This window comes from Ipomoea nil, unplaced genomic scaffold, assembly GCF_001879475.1.
Source record: "Ipomoea nil cultivar Tokyo-kokei standard unplaced genomic scaffold, Asagao_1.1 scaffold0642, whole genome shotgun sequence".
Lineage (NCBI taxonomy): Eukaryota > Viridiplantae > Streptophyta > Magnoliopsida > Solanales > Convolvulaceae > Ipomoea > Ipomoea nil.
The window spans coordinates 739,962-762,249 of record NW_017617070.1 but is presented as its reverse complement, the minus strand read 5'-3'; the positions used below and the strand labels follow the sequence as shown (position 1 = coordinate 762,249).

Here is a 22,288-nt window from a genome sequence, read left to right as displayed (position 1 = left end):
ACCCCGTGTCCGATTGCGTGGTGACCCGACTCCTTGACTGTCGAGTCACTCAGACTCTGCTTACCGTAAGAGAGTAGTCGGCTCTTCCTGACACTGACTGCCTCTGCTAGCCCCTGCTAGACTAAGTCTATTTGAGTAGGGTGTCTGTATATACATTCAATGACCAACCTCCAAGTCGGTCGCCTGAGCTTTCTGCCCAATACTAGGACTTCTTGTCATAGCGTATCAATTGTTGTTGCTCCGAAAAAGGTTTATGTTGTAGATCTCCTTCCTATGGCCAGCAATATAGAGCTTACTGTCTTATTACTTAAGACCGACTTGATCGAACTCCTCCGTCATCGTACTCCGCTCTTCTACTCGTCCAGTCAAGGCCGACCACCCTTCTAAACACCTGCCATGTCGCCGAGTTCGCCATTGTCGATTGCAAAAAAAAAACCATATTGCAAGAACCACAGACTGGAATCTGGGGGATAGACGGTGCCAACTCGTCTTTGCCAACCACATATGGCTCCGACTCCAGCGAACTCGCTTGGCCGACTGCCTCACAGCTGAACATATTTGGGCCAACTATATGACGGCCGACTCTGTTGATTCTGCGAATTTGGCGGACTCGGGGGAACAGTTTGTAGTGAACACCTACGTGGGCTTGGCGGACTCGACGGACCACCTCTGTATGGAGGAGAAGGAGTCGGCGGTCACTCGGTGGCGTCGGTCATGGTAGCTGGAGTAGCTTGTTGAGTTTAGATTATTGTCTGCATGTGCGTTTAGGGGAGGAGAACTGGTGGCCATTGCCGCGAAGCTTCCGAATCCGAGTTCGAGTCGGTTATCCAAGTCGGCCGCAATCAATCAGTCTTTTCTACCTGAAAACTTTGTTCTCTCAATTTTTCCATGTATGAGCTGCAATTCTGACCACCAAAGATTTGGCTTCAATCTGTTATGTTCTCATTCGAAAGCCGTGACTGCTCTGATTTTTTTTTTTTTTTTACAAGCTTAGAATTCCGTGGAATTTTGGGTCGACTCCTGCGCAGCCTCGGATCCGATGGTGATCTTTTTCGCGTCTGGCTTTTATCAGCAGGCTAAGACATTTCAATTATTGCTCCGCATCGATATAAAGTCGAGAATTTTTTATCCTCTGGAACTAGAAACACTTGACTGGAACTTTTTTTTTTTTTTTTTTGAATCACACTGTCTATGTGCTTCAGTATAGCAAAGCCTTCCCCATGATCAAAAGTAAAGGCAGAATAAAATAATTGTGACCATGGTGGTTACCGTTAAGGTCCTGGTGGGGGAATCATTTATTCGGCGTCCCGACTTCTTGATTTCCCCTGGCCGAGTCCCTCAGTGTGATGGACCGACGACTCTTTGCCAACAGCTTTAATTTAAATATTACGTAAAATTTATATAATAATGGTTACCTCTTGTTGACCTCAACATGTAGTATTCGTGCTCGATTCTCCTCTAATCCTCTTCTTGGTCCACTATTCTCCGTGGACCTTCTCAACCTTCCGTCCGTAGTGACCGGACGCTCTCCGAAATTGCTCAGACAAAGAGGTAAACGCGACCTTTTGTCACGATCCCCACAGACGGCGCCAGTGATGGTTTTTGGGTTTTCGGGCCCAAGGAGGTCCAACACAACCTTTAGCTGGAGGATACACCTTTCAATAAAGCTTGCTAAAATAATATGGGCTCGATGATTTTGACGTGGAAACCGAAAGGAAAACCACGGGCCTTTTTGGGCGGTGCCACGCCTAATTCCACTATGTATTTCGTAGGTATATCTTTGTACATGTTGTATGACTATTTTGTATATAGAGATATTGTGTAAGAATAGAGCTATTTATGATACCGAGAGATGGAGTATGCTTCTAGATGGAATGGTGGTGGAGTCTTCTCATATGGAGCCTTCTTGGGAGAGTGGTGTAGGAAGAGTGCTTGGAGCCTTCTCATACGGAGTCTCCTTGGGAAAATATTTGGGAGAGTCCTCCCCACATGTAGATGAATGAGTGAGTGGGAGGAGTATTATTTGCTTTGTGTTGTGGCATAGTGCCTTTTCCATGATCCAGGCCCCCCCTTTGATCTTGTTGCCTTCCCCTTTTTATAGCTAAAGGAGCTTTAGAGATGTTGGGGGGTATTTAGTAGGGATTAAGGGTATTAAATTGGGGGTTAGGATGAGGTAGTAAATAGGATAAGGGGTTATGGGTATTAAGTTAGGTAGTAAATGTGTACTTAATTGGTAATGATGGGGCTGTGATGAGGACAACGGCCACTTGGCCTTGTGGGTGAGTAGGGTAATTTAATAGGTCTTTCAAATGATAACGGCCACTTTAGGCCGACCTTCTACCCGTGCCGACTCCCGGGTCGAGCCAACTCCTCGGTTTGACTCGTATCTCTTTTGGGCTTACTCCATTTTTCTCTTGGGTTTCTCTTCTTCTTCTTGGGCTTGATCTCTTTTCTTCTTGGGCCCCGAGCCCACGGGGTTCTCACCCCATCACTAATATTACTAATTAACTGAAAATAATTATAGGAAATGAATATTAATAATTGATTGCAAATAAAATATGATCCATAATTGACTAAAAAAAAAAAAAGAAATGGTCAGATCAATGCATTTTAATTAAAAATGGAATGTGATTCAAAAAAAAATTAAAAAATGGAATGGAAATTCAAAATTGGAGGAAAATATTTCAATAATAATATTCTACATTATCAATAGTAAATGCATATTTTAAATAATAGTAAAGGTAAATTAAAAATGGAACAGAAATATTTCAATAATAATATCTACATCATCAAATAAAAATGGAACGAAAATTAGGTAAAAATATCATTGCATTTTGATATTCTAATTGACTGAAAATAAACAAAAAAATGGCTGAAAATGAATCTAATATTACTAATTGATTGAAAATATAAAAGGATAACTAATTGAGTGATATTCTACCATTATATATTTTCACACAATTAACCCGCCTTGATGGATTGAAGGTATTAGCTCTAGACGAAGATAAACAAGATTGTGTTGCCACTACCAATGTCGTCTGCAAAGAAGTTTCAATAATGTGTAAATATAATTGGTGATATTATGTTTTTTTTTTTAAATGAAAAAAATTGCTATATATCTAGACCAAAAAATATATCTTTCATACAAATGAATAAGGATAGCAATTCATTTCTATAACTGAGTTGTTAGAGAACGAGCACATTTGCCTAATTTATGAAAATACTAAACAATAATAAATAAAATCTTCAAAGTTATATCACTGTATGCGTACATCTAGATATTAGCTATTAATTTGAGCAATTATTTGCACAAATTCAAGCAATGATAACTGATGGGGTGTGGACCCCGGGCCTAAAGTCTGGGAGAGAGAGAAAAAGCCCAAGAGATAAAGAGTGGCCCGGAAAGAGGAAGAGGTCAGGCCCAAAAGAAGGAAAGCTTAAGAGAAGCATGGACCGAGCCACGGAGTCGGCCCGACCATGAGGTCGGCGCGAGTGTTCGGTCGGTGCAAGTGACGAAGAGACCGTTGGAGCATTTAAGATGACGTTTAATATATAGCCCAGTCAAAGAGCCATTGGGAGGCCCAGTAACGGCAACCCATCGGCCTTTAGGGATAAATAGAGGTTAATGAGCCAATTATGACCTTAAATGTATGTTTTGAAGTCAAAATCAAAGGATACCTACTATAAAAGGCTCCTCCAAAGCTGTAAAAAGGCGGGTTCATGCCGAGAGAATAGAGACCCATACACACAAAAATTGCTTATTCCCTTCTATTTTTGAAAGGTGAATCCACGGTTGTGTTGGACCTCCCTGAGCCCAAAAAACCAACAATAACATCAAAATATATAAACGATCCAAACCATATCTTTAATTGTACTATAAAATATTTGATTTTCTAATTTAAATAATTATTTATCGATTTATATATTCTTATTATATTATAACAAATTCATTCCGTGCATCGCACGGGTGCAAATACTAGTATAACTAAAATACTAAAATGAAGAAATTAATGCTCCATGCTGCACTTCCCACGTACTGCACATTTACAGATTTCCATGTTAACATTCACACACACGTACCCACGTTCCACGTACGTTTTGACTTGGTTAATTAATAATAATATTATTTATGACGTATTCATTTTCGTTTTATTTAGGTTGTAGTTTTATTATAGCACAACTAAAGTATCCTTTTAATTTAACTACAATTTCATTTGACAATATGCACTCAATATATGAGACCTATAGTTATTGAATTTCTTTTTATACACACTGTTGTTTAATTACAACATCATTAAAGTATAATTCTAATTTAATTGCGGTTTCATTGGACAATATATATTCAATTCAAATATGTGAAACTTGTTATTTAATTTAATTCACACTGTAGTTTCATTACATCTGCACTAAAGTATCATTATAATTCAACTATAGTTTCATTTGATAATATACACTCAATATGTGAGATTTGTTATTCAGTTTTATTTTATACACACTATAGTTTTATTACAACACAATTAAAGTATCATTCTAATTCAATTACTATACAATTTCATTTGACAAAAATTAATATAGATTCAATATGTGAGCATAACGACTGCCGCTTCTTTTCATTAAAAGAAACGACAGTGTTTTAGACCATGATCTACATAATTGTATGGATCATGGTCCACTGTATAACGATTTCTTATGCATGTATTGGCAGTTTTTGGGCAAAATCTAACTCACAAATGGTTATCGATCACGTTGAAGAGGAGGTGTTGTAGTGATGCGTACTTCTTTCTTATTAAGCTGCAACTTCCTAAGCCTGTTAAGGTGGTGTTACAGACAACGTAATTTTCTAATAGTTCTTTTGGAGAAATTTTGAATAGTTTCTCCTAATGCAAAAAAGGATTCCAGGGTCTTCATATCAAGGACAGGACAACAAGTACCCTGGTCACTCAAGAGATTTTTAATGGATTATATTTTTTTTGAATTGCTTAAAAATTTATATATTCATCAACTTTCTGTCAAAAAATATATATTCATCAACTTCTGTTACATAGTAAATACATGCATGCATGCAAGCAAAATAGGTTCCTTGAGTTAACACAAGATGAATATCAATATTGCAAGAAAAAACGAAAATTACATATATATTACATACACAAATTGCGCTTATAATAATTTTCAAATCAGTCTGTTGTATACAAAGACATTAGATATATTCATTGGTGGATATATGATGCATCCTTGATAAAACATGGGTAATCATCTCTTAAAAAAATTTCTGGAAAAAAAACCTAAAATACATAATAATAGAACCAGAAATATTAGTACGTCGTCGATCAAGTAGCACCATATTTAGGAACAAAAACTAAATGTCACCATCTTGTGTTCGATATATTGTGACGTTGACTTCGCTTATATCATCCACTTGTAATATATATGAAAAATTTTCTTTAAGGTATGAGAAATTGAGTATAGATGATAGTGTGTTTGAGAAGATTTGTCAAAAGTTCCAAAGGAAAGATTGTTGAGAGAAATGGCCTATACTCTCTCCATCATCTCCATACTCAATCTCATAGTCGTTTGGTGGCACGTAGACGTCACCGTGAAATAAGCCAAAATAATCATTACTCGTGAAAGGGGCATCCAAGTTGTCCAGAAACGACCAATCAATCCCCTCCAATTGGGCCCCACCACCCGGGGCTGACGAGGTTGACGTGTCATTTATTTCCACCACGTGCGTCGTATCATCATCATCAGTCCCCGTCCCCCGAACGCCGTCGCCGTCATTCTCAGGCAGCGGTTTCAGCCGGTAATCGTTCCCGGAGCTCGCCGCGATGCCCTGTATCTCTGCCGGAGAGAGCCACCGGCCGCCGGGGACGTCCGGCGGGTCGTCCGGGAAGTTGAACCGAGCGGTGGGACCCCGCAGGCAGTACTGGGCGACGTCGAAAGCCCTGGCGGCCTTCTCCGGTGCATTATAAGAGCCTAACCATATCCTCTCCCTGCTATTCGGCAGCCGAATCTCCGACACCCATTTCCCCCATTTCCTCTTCCTCACTCCCGTATACTTAGCTTGCTCCATCGGAGACCAAATTAATAAAGCTTGTAAACAACACAAAAGACAGATTTTGATGATGATGATGATGTCTTTCATGAATATAACGTTGTCCGACCTGATTATATATATGATTGGGATGATGAAGAAGAAAGAAATTTCAAACGACAGAAGGGGTTATAGGTCTAACGCCTGGTAATCCCGTGTTCGAATGAAGTTCAAATGAGCGTAGAGAGAGCGTAGAGAAGAAGATCTGAAGATGGACGGATTATATTATGATGACATAACACATGATGTGATGAGGCCTTGAAAGAATGGAGGTCAACGCGGGTGGGGTTGTTGTTGACTTCTTCTTGTTGCATTCTGGCTTCACACACGTGGGGGATTTTATATTGTCAATTTGGGTCAACTCTTCAACTAGCACCTGCTCATTATATATTTATTCTCTATTTCATTTGATTATTAGTTTTACATTGTTTTACCTTAAGGCTAAAGCATTCTATTATCGGGCTTTAACAAATTGATGGGGCTGGAGCCTATGCCAAGGAGCATCGCAAATTATGCTGTGGACTTGTGTACACAATGTATTGTGGACACGAGTCTAAAACGATGTTGTTTTAAGGAAAAATGTGGCATTTCAGTTAAAAAAAATTTTGGTTTTGTCACGTCGTTAACGGCGTTATTCGTTTGTGGCATTATGAATGTACAGTTATGCAATTATAAATGTACAGTTATGGAATTATGAATGGATAGCTCACATTGATTAAGTTTAGTGTTCTGTTTTGATCATTCTATTCTTATGTAATGTCTCCTTTTGAATAGGTGTTATTGGTCTCTTTCCTACTATTAGTTATGCTGTATCTTTGATATTTAGTTGTTAAACTCTTGTATAAATAATTTCATTAATTTTGTTAACAAACACAACAAATTACTTTTGTATATGATATCAAGAGCCCTTTTTCTCCATTGAGATTACACGATCCTTCTCTTCTTCCTTCACCCCTAGTTTCTCAAATGACCACCACAACTTCCATTCATGTTGTCATCCATTTTCACACTCATTTTCCCATCCGGTTAACATATTTTGTTAACAAACACAACTAAGCAGCTGCTCAATATTTATTCTCTATTTCATTCAATTATTAGTTACATTGTTTTGCCTAAAGCATTTCTATTATCGGGCTTTAACAAATTGATGGGGATATAGCCTATGCCAAGGAGCATAAGAAATATTTATATTTGGGGAGGTGTTAGGAAAAAGTGTAATTAGATTTTGATGACTCAAATCATATTTTAGGAATATATATTAGGTCTTTAAACCTTTAAGTTTTTAGCTATTGGAAAGAAATGTAAGAATTGAGATACCCTCCAATTTCTTAGGTAATCTCACATTCCCTTGTCTTATTACTAATGTTGGGTTTTGTATTTGTTTTGTATTTTTTAATCAATTTATCTTATTACCGTTGTCTTATTTACATATCTTAGTTTTAAACCAAACATAGAAATCTAACATTCTGTGAATCAAACGTCCCCTTATATATATATATATATATATATATATATATATATATATATATATATATATATATATATATATATATAGAGGTTAGTTATTTAGTTTTTCGTATGCTACAAAAATTGCTAAGTCATATGATCTAGGGGAGTTCATCACAGTAAGTCTTTGGTGTTTACTTCATAAGTGAAGTTATTAGAAAACAAGAGGTAGTAAAGCATGAGCATACAATATAGCATATCTATTTGACAACAAGAGTTCTTTGAGTGAAGTAGTTGTTGAATCATCAAAGTAGTAGGAGTACGTTTTACGTACAAGTAGTAAAAGTTTTGCAAGCAATAGGAGTTTTTTAAGCAACAAAACTTTCACGAGGCTGACGTGAGGCTTACATCGGCACAACAAGACCTTGTGGCAACAAAGATTCTCAACAAACCACAAGGTTTGAGAACATCAAGGGTTTTATGCATACCGGAGAAGTATAAATAGCAAGACTTTTACTAATCAACATGACTTTTCAAGGATCTAGCAACAGAGTTTTTTGATAAGCAAGATGACTTGTAACGAAAAACGATACAAGCACCTTTCATCTAGTTTCAAATTTCAAATTTCAAGTAGGGTTCAAACATTTTCAAAGCTCACAAGCACCTTTCATCTAGTTCAAGATAATTAATAGTTCAACAAGATTCATTCAACTTTCTTTTAGTCTCTTAGTTGGAGTTTCTTTCAACCTTTGTGTTGGAATCTTTGTATATCTCTACCAAGTGGTAGATAGAGGAGGAAAAACAGAAGAGTGTCTGTGAAAGCCTTATTGAAGTAATACTGCTTAGTGGTCAAAGCACTTGATTCATGTGATTCACTGTAATTGTATTGAAGATTAATTATAGTGAATTTCTTACTGGATGATAGGAGAAGAGCGAAGTAGAAGGATCGATTACATCACCTTCGAACCACTACAAAATTAGTTGTCTCATTTACTTATCTTGCACTTTAAATTCACTATATCTAATCTCTCTTTTACTTGAATTATTTTCTTGAGAAATCATTTCCTGCTGCACAAACCTTTGTTTAAAATCTTTGACTATATGGTTAAGTGGTCAACATCACCTTACTAATCTATTAATATCAAGCTTGAGTTTATTTGTTCGGCTATTGTGGGATTGCCACATTTAGTCATTCACTTTTAGTTTTGCCACATTAATTATGTTCTTAACTTTCATTTGTTTGCCACAGTTAGTCATCGTTTTAATTTGTTTTGGGAATAAAAGTCAAATAAGCCATTCAACTTTTACCAAAACAATAATTAAGACATTAAACTCGAAAATGCTCCAAATTAATACATGAACTCGGGGAAAAGATGCAATTGAACCACTTTTACTTGCTATAGCAAGTTAACATCCGATCAAAACCTATTAGGATGACATCTCAGATTTTTAAAATAATTTGAGGACTCACTATTAAATGCTTATGTGTGAAACAATGGCAGCACATACAATACACATTGTCTTCTTACAAGTATAATAATAAGAACCAACACACATTGGATCCAATAAGAATCCATAGTGGGTTCTTCACAAGGTCTATCACTACATTTTTAGAGCATCATTGGTGGAACCGTGGAAGGAACAAGAAAGGCCATTAAGAAGTCAATTTGATAGAGGAAAGAATTATAATGGCCCAATCACAAGGTTCAAGTCCAAACAATTAAGACGTACAATTCTTCATTGGTTAAGTTCAAAGATGGTAAAAATTCAAGTCAAGCCCAATTGCAAAAGATGAAGAAGAACTTAAGGCTTTATTTAATTGTTTGAGTGATGATTCTAGGAATTAAATTAGGCCCAAATTAGCCCTATTATTTTGGGTCATCATTAATTTAAAATGTTTGGCATGAAAGAGAAAACACTAGTTTGTATACAAAAAGAGTTAATACCCAAAATCGTCCTCGACTATAGTGGTTTTTCTCAATTTCGTCCTAAACGACTTTGGTGACCTAATATCGTCCCAGACTTTTGTGTTTCGCTCAATTTAGTCCTAGACTTTTGTGTTTTTGCTCAATTTAGTCCTTCATTTGTTATTCTGTCCATTTGGTGTTAAATAAATAGACAATTCAGTAATTTTAATATTGGCATCTCTTTACTCATAGACATGTGAACTGCGAAATTCATTTTTTTTTACGAATTACTCCTAAAACTGCGAATATAAAATTTGATTTGCAGGTTCGGGAGTAATTCTGGGTGTAATTCGTACAAGAAAGAGGAATTTCGCACTTCACAAGTTGAAAGTAAAGAAAGATCAATATTGACATTACTGAATTGTCCTTTTATTTAACACCAATTTGACGGAATAACAAATGGAGGACTAAATTGAGCAAAACACAAAAGTCTGGGACGATATTAGGTCACCAAAGTCGTTTAGGATGAAAATGAGAAAAACCACTATAGTCGAGGACGATTTTGGGTATTAACTCTATTCAAAAATGATTTCTTAAATCCCTTTCTAAGTAGGACTATCTTTACTTGCTTTCTAGATTAGGTTTATGACTCTTTTTCCATTGTATTTAGGACAATAATGTTGCCCCTATACCTATAAATAGGATACAACCATAACAGCTTTAATCACGTTTTTTCTTTCAATAAAACTATTAAGTCTTTTTTTACACTTCTGTAAGAAATCTTATTGCTAATTATGGACTCAATTAGTGGCTAGCTCGTGGACTCGACTAGCAATTGATTCATGGAATCGAATCAATCGCCCTCTCTTCAACTTTAAATTTAGGTTCGTTGACTCGTTCATCTGACTTTAGTTGATTGAAGATTGTATCATCGAGGTACTTGAAGATATAACCGGATTCTTCCTAAGTCTTTGAGAATTTGGGACTAAGGGTTTCACATGAGGTTTAAGGTATTTCAATCTATCTCTATCCTTGCATCGTGAGCTATCTTGGGACAATACTCTATTTTATTTCAACCTATAACTAGGTTCATATCATAGAGATTCGGGTTCTCGTTGTCAACTTGCTGGGCCACGCTGGTGATCAAGCTCTTGTATTTCATCTCCAAAAGTGGTGTTTTCGCAGACGAATCCTCCCTAGACTAGTTCGAAGTTTGGCCAAACTAACCAGAACCTCCGCCTCGACAAGTTCACTACTGCAATTGTTGACTTGTTTCTCCCCATAGCCTATATTTTAGAAGGCACGCTTTTTACTCACTAGGGTTATCAAAGACAAAAAATTTCCATATGAAGTTGCAACACAGTCTAATTGGGTGGCATAATGTTCCGGTATAGGTTCAAGTTCTCCCTATCAACTTGTTGGGAACATTGGTGATCAAGATCTTGTGGGTCAAGATAACTCCTTTCGGAAGTAGTCGTGTATAACGGCAAAGCTACTGCGTCGTGGGGGGCAATGTCTACCGTTTTCGACATTCTTTATTAGGACTCTATATATTCTAGTCAGATTAGGTATGTGTATCATAGTCATCTTATGATTCTTGAATTGTATATATTCTGTAACCCATTGATTATTCCAGAATATACAGTTTTCATCTTCTTCATTGGCTTCTGACAAACAATAGTGAGAAATGCAAGCAATTTTCCAATGGGTTGTCGATGGTGACTACAGAGAAACCCCCCAAGTTTGTGGTATTTCTTTCCGAAATCGCATTGCTTTTTTACGTGCTTGGGTAATGATAACCTTAGCTTGGCCTTGAAAACACTCAACCCACACAACCATATAACATGTGGGTGATGTCTTTTGCTCTAGCACAACTATCAATGCTCAGTGGCGGCAACACCGTCAATGGGAAGTTTCGCCATGTCGTGACCGAAAGTTTTAAGTGGACGGACCAAATGAAATGTCGGAAGTTTCACCAAGTCGCCAGACTTTGTTGTTTCATCATCATCATCATCATCCAAATAAGCATTTATTATTATTTTTTTCGTTCAACCATTTAGATGACTAACATATAATTTTATTATTTAATTAAAAGAGTTAACAAGAAAGAGAGATCAGAGAAAAATTACATGTTGAGGTAAGAGGTTTCAATGATGAAATTACATGTTAATCATTTTTTTAGTAAATAGTCGAATGACAAAATTTAAATTAAGGAATAATTGTGGCAAGTAAATGAAAATGAATGATGTAATAATGCAAAATTAAAAGTATATGACTAAATGTGACAATGTTATAATAATTAACTAAAAATGAAATTTGTTCGTTTAATTTCTATACTTTGCTAGATATTATATTTGAATAACTTAGCCAATGACTTTGTTATCTAGTGGCACAAAGTGACTCTTTTAAATGAGAGGTCATGAGTTCAATCCCTAATGGGGCTGATATTGATTCTTTATACTCAAAAAATATTTTTGAATGACTTAAGAAATTAGTTATAGTTACTTTATTTTAATTTCCCTCAAATTCTTATATTGTTAATAAAAATTATTATTATATTAAAATAACTTAAGGAATTAGTTATAGTTAATTCATTTTTATTATAATAAATTAAAAAATAAAAAATTATTTAAAATAAAAATAAATTAAAAGTTTCGAACCGTCTCACGGATTTAGACATGTGAGACAGTCTCACGCAAGTGATATCCTTATTATAATTATTATTAATCTTAATAATTGATGGGCTAGGGTTATGGCCTAATGTAGTTCAGAAGGGTTTGTAATTTCGGGCCAAGAGGTTAGGGATCCAATAAGGCAAGTAGGGAATTTTCAATTTTATGTTGGCCTTTTAAAGAAAGGGGCTAAGGGTGCGTTTGACAAAATAGAAAAGAGAGGAGCTGTAAGAAGGCACATGGGAGGGGGGTTGGATTGACCTCTCCTAGCGGGTGCCTCATCCACGATCATTGGTGTGGCCAGGGGACGGTAATCGACTGGCATGCACCTCGGCGGACCTATGTCGGCAACTACGGGCCACCAATGGCGTAGCTGGTCTGAGGGAGGCCTTGCCCGTCGGAGCGATTAGCCAGGCTATTCGATGGTGTCTGACTAGTTGGCGTAGCGCTAGCCAGACCTAGGCGGGGCTTGGTTGGTCATAACCAAGCCACAACGACCTTGGGCAGTAGCGGTGGAGCTAAGGGAATGACACATGGCGTTGGCAGGACCTTAAGCTTTGTTCACAACGTTGTAGCTTGGCACGAAGGTTAGTCAATTGGAGGAGACACATGTGTGGTTGGGAGTCTTCGAGTGATCGCGCCAACATGCCTACCCATGTCTTCAGCATCTTGGAATAGTATTAAAAGGGGGTGAGGGTTGGGGTTCTTGTCCCTTCCAGACATCATCTTCTTCAACGAAACATCTCCACCTAGTATGGCGTTGGTCTAAGTTGTATGGCTTTGTGGTTGGCACCTTCCAACTGGCTCCACACCTTTAGGGCAAATTATGCTGTGGAACCGTGTCCACCTTGCAAGGTGGGCACGATTCCAAATTTGTCATAATTGTGAATATAGAGTTCAAAAATTATGAATACAGAGTTCTATAATTATGAACATAGAGTTCTGTAATTGTGAATATAGAGTTCAATAATGGTGAATATGAAGTTAAAAAATTATGAACATAAAGTTTTATAATTATGAACATAGAGTTCTATAATTGTAAATATAGAGTTCAAAAATTATGAACATAAAGTTTTATAATTATAAACATAGAGTTCAGTAATTATGAACATAGAACCGTGTCCACTTTGCACCTTTAGTCAACTAACCAACCACGGGTTGGGGGAATTGGGTTTGGGTTATTCCTTTATTTTGTAACACAATTGTTATTTTTAAAGACCTTTGGCATGTGAATATAGTATTTTAGTCTTTTTTGCCGCATCCTTATTTTCTCATATTAATATGTTTTTGTGGTAGGCCTGATCCATTAAAAATCATCAATAACTATTATAAACTTTAATTTATACTTTTATTTTAAAATAAATAATTACTATTATCATTATTAAAATAATTAATATTTTATAAGAAATAAATTTGTAATAAATTTATGTTCATGTTTTTAAAAGACAAACAAACAAATAAAATACAAGTTTTTAAATTTTCAACAAAACAGAAAAATGAATGTTTTTCAACTTTAATTTTAGCCAAATACTAAACAATCGAAATTAAATATTTTACAAAAAAAATATTGTTTGTGTTTGGAAATGGACCCTTAATATATTATTATTTATCTTATGTTTGAAGGACGTTGTTTTTATCCAAAAAAAAAAAAATTATTGGATATATATTTACCAAATTTTATTGGATTTTTACACTCTTCACTTCTTTGTTTATATATTATAATTAAGAAAATATTGATACATATTTCATTTAATGATTGAATAGGCCCTATATATGAGAACAATAATGTTTTTTGTAAAAAAAAATTGAAAATCTGTTTATTTGAGATGATCAACAAATAAGGAGAAAATTATCGTATTATAACAAATTTTGAAAATGCTCTGAACAAAATTACAAAGTGCAGCATTTGAAATATTACCCTGCAACCAATTTGAGTGCAGTGTTATATATATTATATATATATATATATATTTTAATGCTATTGACTCTATTACATTGTAGTATATGTTCAATTGTTCAAATATACTTTATCAATCTAATGAAGCACAGTCAACAACGTATCCACTGAGGCTCGATCTCATGACCTCCGACATGAGAGAGGTCACTACATGTCATCTGAGAACAAGATGTTTGACGAATGAAATTATGTATACACACACATTTTTACTTTAATTTTTTGATTTCTTTTTATATAGGGGGTGTTTGGGTTTGACACTTTGACAGGTGCACGTGACAAACGTTGATGTATAGGGTAAACGATTTGATTAATTTGACGGATTGTTAACTGCAACATTGATGAAAGTGAACATAAAATTAAATAAGTGTAGGTCAAAACTGACCATCCCAACAAATCAATTTATTTTTATAAAAATTACAATTAATTAAGCTAATAATTATTTTTATTATAATAATTGAATGATAATTATTATGTTAATTAAGTTAATAATTATATAAATATTAGTATAATTATAATTAAACATGGATCGTTGCCACTACTACAGAATTCACATACAACGTCGGGTCTTTAACGTCGGCTATATAAATAGCCGACGTTAAAAATATTTAATTTTTTTTTTTATAATTAAGTTTATAACGTCGGCTATTTAGTAATAGCCGATGTTATAAATAAAACATAAAAATATAAAAGAAATACGTAATCTACGACGTCGGCTATACTAATAGCCGACGTTGTAGGTGGTTTAATATTTTTTTTTTAAAATTATTTATATATAACGTCGGCTAAATCTCTTTAGCTGACGTTATAAAGAAAAAAAAAATCTAATACGACGTCGGCTGTCTATCTAGCCGACGTCGTATCCTTTTCAATTTTTTATTTTATTTTTTTTTTCTTTTTAACGTCGGCTACCTTCGGTAGCCGACGTTATAAACGTTATAAAATAGGGTTGACTGACGACCCGATCTCAGCTACCATCTCCTCCATCTCTTCGATCTCCTCCCCTCTCCTCCATCTCTTCTTCCCCGATCTGAGACCACCGCTGCCGACGCCGCTGCAACCCGTCGACTTCGTCCCCGACGCACAGTCCTTCCCCGCCGACGTCGTCCTCGCGCCGCCGCTGCAACTTCATTCCTCCGCCGCTGCAACTGCAACCCCCCGCCGCCGCCGCTTCACCCTCTCCTCCCCGCGGCCGCACCGTCTCAGACCGGCAGCTTCCCTCCGCCGCTACGCCATCGTCGACGGAGGCATCGACGGACGACTGCCGGTAAGTTATATATATATATATATATATATATATATATATATATATATATATATTTAATTATTATTAATTAATTTCGAATTTTATTAAATTGATTTGCAATTTAGGGTTTGTTTGTATATATTTGTAAGTTTTAATGATTAATTTCGAATTTTAGTCAATTTATTTACATTTTAGGGTTTATTTGTATATATTTGTAATTTTTATTGATTAATTTTGAATTTTAGTCAATTTATGTGCATTTTAGAGTTTATTTGTATATATTTGTAATTATTATTGATTAATTTCGATTTTTAGTCCATTTATTTGCATTTTAGGGTTTATTTGTATATATTTATAATTATTATTGATTAATTGCAAAGTATTAGTTTATGATGGGTATGGTTTCCTAAAATCATCATTGGTGTTGTCTATGGAGAATGCTACAAAAAGTATGCGTTCTTGAAATGTAAATACTGTCAACAGTTCTCAGAGCAAATGGCATAAGCTTGCTAATTTGATTTCTAGCTAATCTGAAAGTTTGCTAGAGTTAGAAAATGATACGTGTGTGTTTGAATTCAAGCGATCAATTAAAAAAAAAAAAAGAGCAAGTAATAGACAAATTGAGACTATTTTTATAGTGGTTTATGAACTTCTGTGACAGCTAGCCTTTCATATGAATTGCAAACGAAACCAACTAGGTTACTCGTTGAACTCTTTTTTAAGTGTATTGGGGATGACTTCTCACTTTTGTGGAGTGTATACTTTATACCAATTGGTTTAAGTCTTAAGAGTTTAATTTCTTAGGAGTCTCATTTAGGACAAAAAATAGATTTTTTTTTTTCTTCTTATAGTTGGACAAAATAGCAAAATTTAAAAGTCGTTTACATCATTTCTATGTTTTTAATTTTCAGTTTTTTAATTTTCATTCTCCATTTTTATAAATTTTTGTTTCTTTAATTTTCTTATTTTATTTTACAAATTTATTTGCATTTTAGGATTTATTTTTATATACTTGTAATTATTATTGATTAATTTTGAATTTTAGTCAATTTATTTACATTTTAGGGTTTATTTGTATATATTTGTAATTACTAGTCTATTTTTACCACAACAATTATTTTAGATAGAGTTGAATCATGTTAACAAAAGTTTAATTGGAATTAATATTATCCTAGATTGACTTGTGATGGATAAAAGTTCGATGAAAGCTTCTCGGTTGAGTACGGAATATGAAGTCGGAGTTAGAGAATTTATAGAGTTTGCAAAACGTCATCTTCCAAATAATGATGCACCGTTTTGGTGTCCTTGTAAGAAGTGTTGTAATCTAAAACTATTAAGTGCCAAGGACATATATGATCATCTAATTTGTGATGGAATTAATCTAAATTATACAAAATGGATATGGCACGGTGAAGGAGGAAGAGAAACTAGTACATCTAACATGTATGTTGACAACGAAGCAAATGAAGATGATGAGTCTGAAGATAGGTTGGACGAAATGTTCCGTGATGTTGGAGAAGAGTTCACAAATCGATCAAATGAGTTGGATGAATTATTAAATGATTCAAAACAGCCTTTATGGCCCGGGTGTAGTAAATATACTCGCTTATCTGCTGTTTTGAAATTATTCAACTTAAAAGCTGGGAATGGATGGAGCAACAAGAGCTTTACTGCTTTACTTGATTTAATAAACGATATGCTCCCAGAAGATAATGGACTCCCGAAGAGTACATATGATGCAAAGAAGATTATGTGTCCCATGGGTATGGAGTATGAAAAGATACATGCTTGTCCTAACGATTGCATATTGTTTAGGAATGATTACAAAGAATTGAATGCATGTCCGATCTGTGGGGCATCTCGGTACAAAATAAGAGAGCATGTTGTTGGTAAGGCAAGTTCGAAAGGGCCACCAGCTAAAGTTATGTGGTATCTCCCAATTCTTCCAAGATTTAAGCGTATGTTTGCAAATTCATGCGACGCGAAAAACTTAACATGGCATGCAGATCAAAAAATTTCTGATGGCAAGCTTCGACACCCAGCTGATTCTACTCAATGGAAAACCTTTGATAATGTTTTTCCTGAATTTGGCAATGAGTCCAGAAATCTTAGACTTGGCCTTTGTACAGATGGTATAAACCCCCACGGGAACCTAAGTAGCAAGCATAGCTCGTGGCCAGTTATGTTAGTGATTTATAATCTACTTCCTTGGTTGTGTATGAAACGCAAATATATATTACTGTCCTTGATGATTTCTGGCCCAAAACAACCCGGTAATGATATAGATGTCTTTTTGGCACCTTTGATTGATGACTTGAAAAAATTGTGGGATGAAGGTGTGTTAGTGTTTGATGCCTACCGGAAAGAGAATTTTAAGTTGCATGCTATGCTTTTTTGCACAATCAATGACTTTCCAGCTTATGGAAACCTGGCTGGGTATAGTGTCAAAGGACATAAGGCATGCCCTATATGTGAAGATAATACATGTTATACACAACTTGTCCATGGCAGAAAGTCAGTCTACTTGGGTCACCGGAGGTTTCTTGATAGAGCTCACCCTTACAGGAGATTAAAAAAGGCTTTCAATGGGCAACAATACTATACAGATGCTCCACAACCAATGACTGGGATTGAAGTTTATGAATGTGTAAAAGGTATAAATGTTACTTTTGGTAAAACTCAAAAACTTAAATCTCAACGAGGTAAGAGGTTAAGAGCTAATGTTGAGGTAACTCCAAATGAAAAGAGTCCATGGAAAAAGAAATTCATATTTTTTGATCTTCCATATTGGAAGACATTAGATGTGAGACATAGTATTGATGTGATGCATGTGGAGAAAAATGTGTGTGTTAGTCTTGTTGGAACTCTTTTAGATATAAAAGGTAAGACTAAAGATGGACTCAATGCTAGATTAGACTTGATTGAAATGAACATAAGAGCAACATTAGCTCCACGCCAAGGGGATAAGAAGACATATTTGCCTCCAGCTGCTCATACTTTATCAAGAAAGGAGAAAATAAATTTTTGTGAGTGTTTACGTGGAGTCAAGGTACCACAATGGTACTCATCAAATATTAGAACACTTGTGAATATGCAAGATTTAAAATTGGTGGGATTGAAATCTCATGATTGTCATGCCTTAATGCAGCAACTATTGCCAGTGGCTGTTAGAGGTATATTGCCCAAAAAGTTGAGATATACTATTATTAGGTTTTGTTTCTTTTTCAATGCTATTTGTGGAAAAGTGATTGATCCAGACAAACTAGATGAATTGCAAAATGGCATTGTTGTTACATTGTCTCAGTTGGAGATGTATTTTCCACCGTCATTTTTTGATGTCATGGTTCATTTGGTTGTACATCTGGTGCGAGAGATCAAACAGTGCGGTCCTGCTTATTTGAGGTGGATGTACCCATTTGAACGGTACATGAAAGTCTTAAAAGGTTATGTGAGGAATCGATATTGACCAGAAGCATCTATTGTTGAAAGTTATATTGCTAAGGAGGTAACTGAATTTTGTACTGAATATTTGGCGGGGGTAGAAGCTATTGGTCTTTCTAAGTATCGATATGAAGGAAGAAGTGCTGGGAAAGGTACTCGAGGACGCAAAGTAGCCGGTATGCCTCGTGAAGATATTGAGGAAGCACATTTGTACATCTTGCATAATACAAGTGAAGTCGAGCCATATTTAGATGAGCACAAGGCATTGATTAAAGATCAAAATCCAAGAAAGACAGACATGTGGATTGTGAGCGAACATAATCGTACTTTTATTAGTTGGTTCAAGAAGAAAGTTCTGAGTGCTACTAACTATTCTGAAACAGTACGATGGTTAGCTCATGGTCCTTGTATGCAAGTCATATGTTATACTGGATATGATATAAATGGATTTTCTTTTTATACAAAAAAACAAGATGAAAAAAGCACTATGCAAAACAGTGGAGTTTCTTTGGTTGCAAATTCAGTGCACTTCAGTAGTTCGAAAGATAAAAATCCGGTCATTGCAGAGTTGTCATATTATGGTGTGATTTGAAGAAATATGGGAGGTTGATTATGTTCAGTTCAAAGTGCCGATGTTCCGATGTAAATGGGTAGATAGTAAACACGGTGTTAAAGCTGATGAGTTAGGGTTTACACTTGTCGATTTGAACAGGGAAGGTCACAAAAATGAGCAATTCATAATGGCATCTCAAGCAAAACAAGTATTTTTTGTTACTGATCCTAGTGATAAAAAATGGTCTGTTGTTCTTCATGGAAAGAGACAAATTACTGGTGAAGGGAATGAAGATGTTAGTTATGAGATTGAGGAAATACCACCCTTTTCTTCAAGTTTATTACCAGTTATTATAGATAATGAGATAGATGAAGTGCATGCATCACGTGATGATCATCATGAGGGGCTATGGGAGAATTGATTATTATTTGTAATGCTTTAACTTCTTCTTGTGTTTACTATATCTAAATATTTACAGTTATATTTATGTATATTATTCTTTTGTCAATTCACTAATAATTTCTTTGCTAAACAGGCATATGGATTCATCAAATGACCCCTCTGTTGATAGTACCATCCAAGCTAAAGGTACTAATACCAAAGCTAAGAAGAGGGGTGCCACCGTTATGACAAAATTAATTTCTGGGCGTGGTGACACAAAATTGGTGGTTCAATTTAATAGTAAACACGAAGCTGTTGGGCCAGGGAGCACCCAATTCAAAAGTTACTTTACGTTGATTGCACGGAGCAAAGTTCCAATCACATATAAAGATTGGAAAGTGGTCCCAGAAGAGAGTAAAGCGTTGGTGTGGGATGATATCACGGTATGCAACTTATTTATAAAACTATTGAATTAATTGTATTTAATTTGTTATATTGAACAGGTACAAATGACTTATGATTCCGGTGTGCAACGACCTTTTGCTGATCTAAATATAGCTGATCCGACTTCTTTTAGTCTTCGATGTCTAAAGGTATATAAAAATTATTCGCAAACTTGATGAAAATGTTGTGATAAAGATCGAGCGTGGTATTGTAGGCGATGTTGACTATCCCTTACAACTTGACCCGTTGGAGATTATACGTTTCTTAAGGATGGAGACATTAGATGTTTCCATATTGCAGTTCTTTATAAGGTAATAATTAAGTTCTTTACTTATATTTGTTTATATAAAATTTTTCATTTCATCTATTATATTACTAATATATATTATTGATTGTACTTTTGAATAGGGGTCTTTATGACAAATTTGATTTGGCATCAAAGACCACATATGGCTTCTTAGATCCACATTTCATTCAACCAATTTCGAATTCTATAGATGAACGGACAGGGTATATCAACATCACCATGCAATATGGCCAAAAACAATGCTATCTAGCGCCATATATTTTAAAGTAAGTTTTAATTGTTTAAAATAAAATAACTTATATATAATACACTTTTATTATATATTATATTTACTTACAACTAATACATTATTGATTTGTAGTGATCATTGGATGTTGATGGCAATTTGTCCTCAACTTAATGAAATCTATTGGTTTGATTCAATTGGAGGCCAGCCACGTGATGACATCAAAGATATTGTTGAAAAGTATGTGAACTTATAAGTATTAATATGTATAATTAATAAAGTATAAAGTATTTATGTAAACTAATCTCTTATAATTTTAGGTGTGTCAATTCAGCAAAGTTGTTGAGAAGCAATGGATCAACTCGTTCACCAAAATGGACTACGATTTTGGTAAGTATTTTATACATTTGTAAAACTACATATATTTTATTGTTTTTTATTAAATAAAATTTTAAATGTAATTTAATTCAAATGTAGTGTGCTCAACAAGTTGGAACTACGGCATGTGGATATTATGTGATGAAATACATGCTTGAAATTCTTTCCAAAGAAACATGTGCGGGAATGGATAAGGCATGTAATTTAATATAATACCTTTCTCTTTCTAATTTTAAAAATGCTAGCTTACTAATATTTAATAATTATCAACTTTGTAGATTGTTGAGAGAGTTGGTAGATCGAGCTACACTCAACAAGAAATTGATCAAGTAAGAGATGTATGTGCCGACTTCTTTGTTGATGTATGGTTAAGTATGTAAATTGAACAAATTGATATTAGCTTTTGATAATGTTAACTTGTATTATTAATTAGTATTAAATTGTGAGATTTATTACTTTTATTACTTGTTTCATTATAAATATTAGATTCTACATATTTTGTTGTGATTGTGGTGCAATAATTGAGCAGGTTTTGGTTGTGGTTGTGAGAAATTGAGCAGGTTTAGATTGTGATTGTGGTTGTGAGTAGATTTGAGCAGGTTTTTGAATATAAATGGACAAATAAATTGTATATTAAAAAAAAACATACAACGTCGGCTATTAACTTAATAGCCGACGTTGAATATATTTTTTTAAAAAATAAATAACGTTTACAACGTCGGCTAATAGCGTTTAGCCGACATTGTATAGTATTTTAAAAAAAATTAAAATACTTACAACGTCGGCTAAAGGCTAATAGCCGACGTTGTAGGTATTTTATAAAAAATTAAAATACCTACAACATCGGCTAATAGCATTTAGCCGACGTTGTAAGTATTTTAATTTTTTTTTTTAAAATACTATACAACGTCGGCTAAATGCTATTAGCCGACGTTGTAAACTTTATTTATTTTTTTTAAAATAATATATAACGCCGGCTATATAAATAGCCGACGTTATAGATAATATTTACAACGTCGCCCAGAACAACTACGGAACATAGTCGATGTTAAAAGCTCTATTTAGCCGACGTTAAAAGCTTGTTGTGTAGTAGTGTGCATTTATTTTTATAATAATTATAATTAATTCATTCAGATAGACTAGGAGGCAAAAAAAAAAAAAAAAAAAGTAAAAGCGGTCTTTTGTTCAAAAACCATTTTAAAAGAATCATAATATTAACTTTATCCTTGCAATACTCTCTCA

The 22,288-nt window shown here is 34.8% G+C and overlaps 2 protein-coding genes across 2 annotated transcripts; one reads left to right on the top strand and one right to left on the bottom strand.

Annotated features, from left to right (window-relative positions):
* Nucleotides 1-5,449: 5,449 nt before the first annotated feature.
* On the bottom strand, nucleotides 5,450-6,228 carry LOC109174506 (ethylene-responsive transcription factor ERF017-like). The gene has a single exon (XM_019323738.1). The coding sequence runs from the start codon at nucleotides 6,140-6,142 to the stop codon at nucleotides 5,492-5,494; it is 651 nt and encodes a 216-aa protein (XP_019179283.1). The 5' UTR covers nucleotides 6,143-6,228; the 3' UTR covers nucleotides 5,450-5,491.
* Nucleotides 6,229-16,757: 10,529 nt separating this feature from the next.
* Nucleotides 16,758-19,731, top strand: LOC109174391. The gene is made up of 4 exons (XM_019323630.1): nucleotides 16,758-18,044; nucleotides 18,465-18,739; nucleotides 18,806-19,147; nucleotides 19,470-19,731. Exons 1-4 carry the CDS (start codon nucleotides 16,758-16,760, stop codon nucleotides 19,729-19,731), a joined length of 2,166 nt encoding a protein of 721 aa, XP_019179175.1.
* The last annotated feature ends 2,557 nt before the right edge of the window (nucleotides 19,732-22,288 follow it).

Excerpts from the sequence above, each read along its gene's own strand:
- LOC109174506 (XM_019323738.1), bottom strand. The coding sequence starts at position 6,142 with ATGAAAGACATCATCATCATCATCAAAATCTGTCTTTTGTGTTGTTTA.
- LOC109174391 (XM_019323630.1), top strand. The coding sequence starts at position 16,758 with ATGTATGTTGACAACGAAGCAAATGAAGATGATGAGTCTGAAGATAGG. Across the intron at positions 18,045-18,464 it reads GGTTAAGAGCTAATGTTGAG|CAACTATTGCCAGTGGCTGT; the intron begins GTAACTCCAAAT and ends GCCTTAATGCAG. Across the intron at positions 19,148-19,469 it reads TATTCTGAAACAGTACGATG|GGAAGGTCACAAAAATGAGC; the intron begins GTTAGCTCATGG and ends CGATTTGAACAG.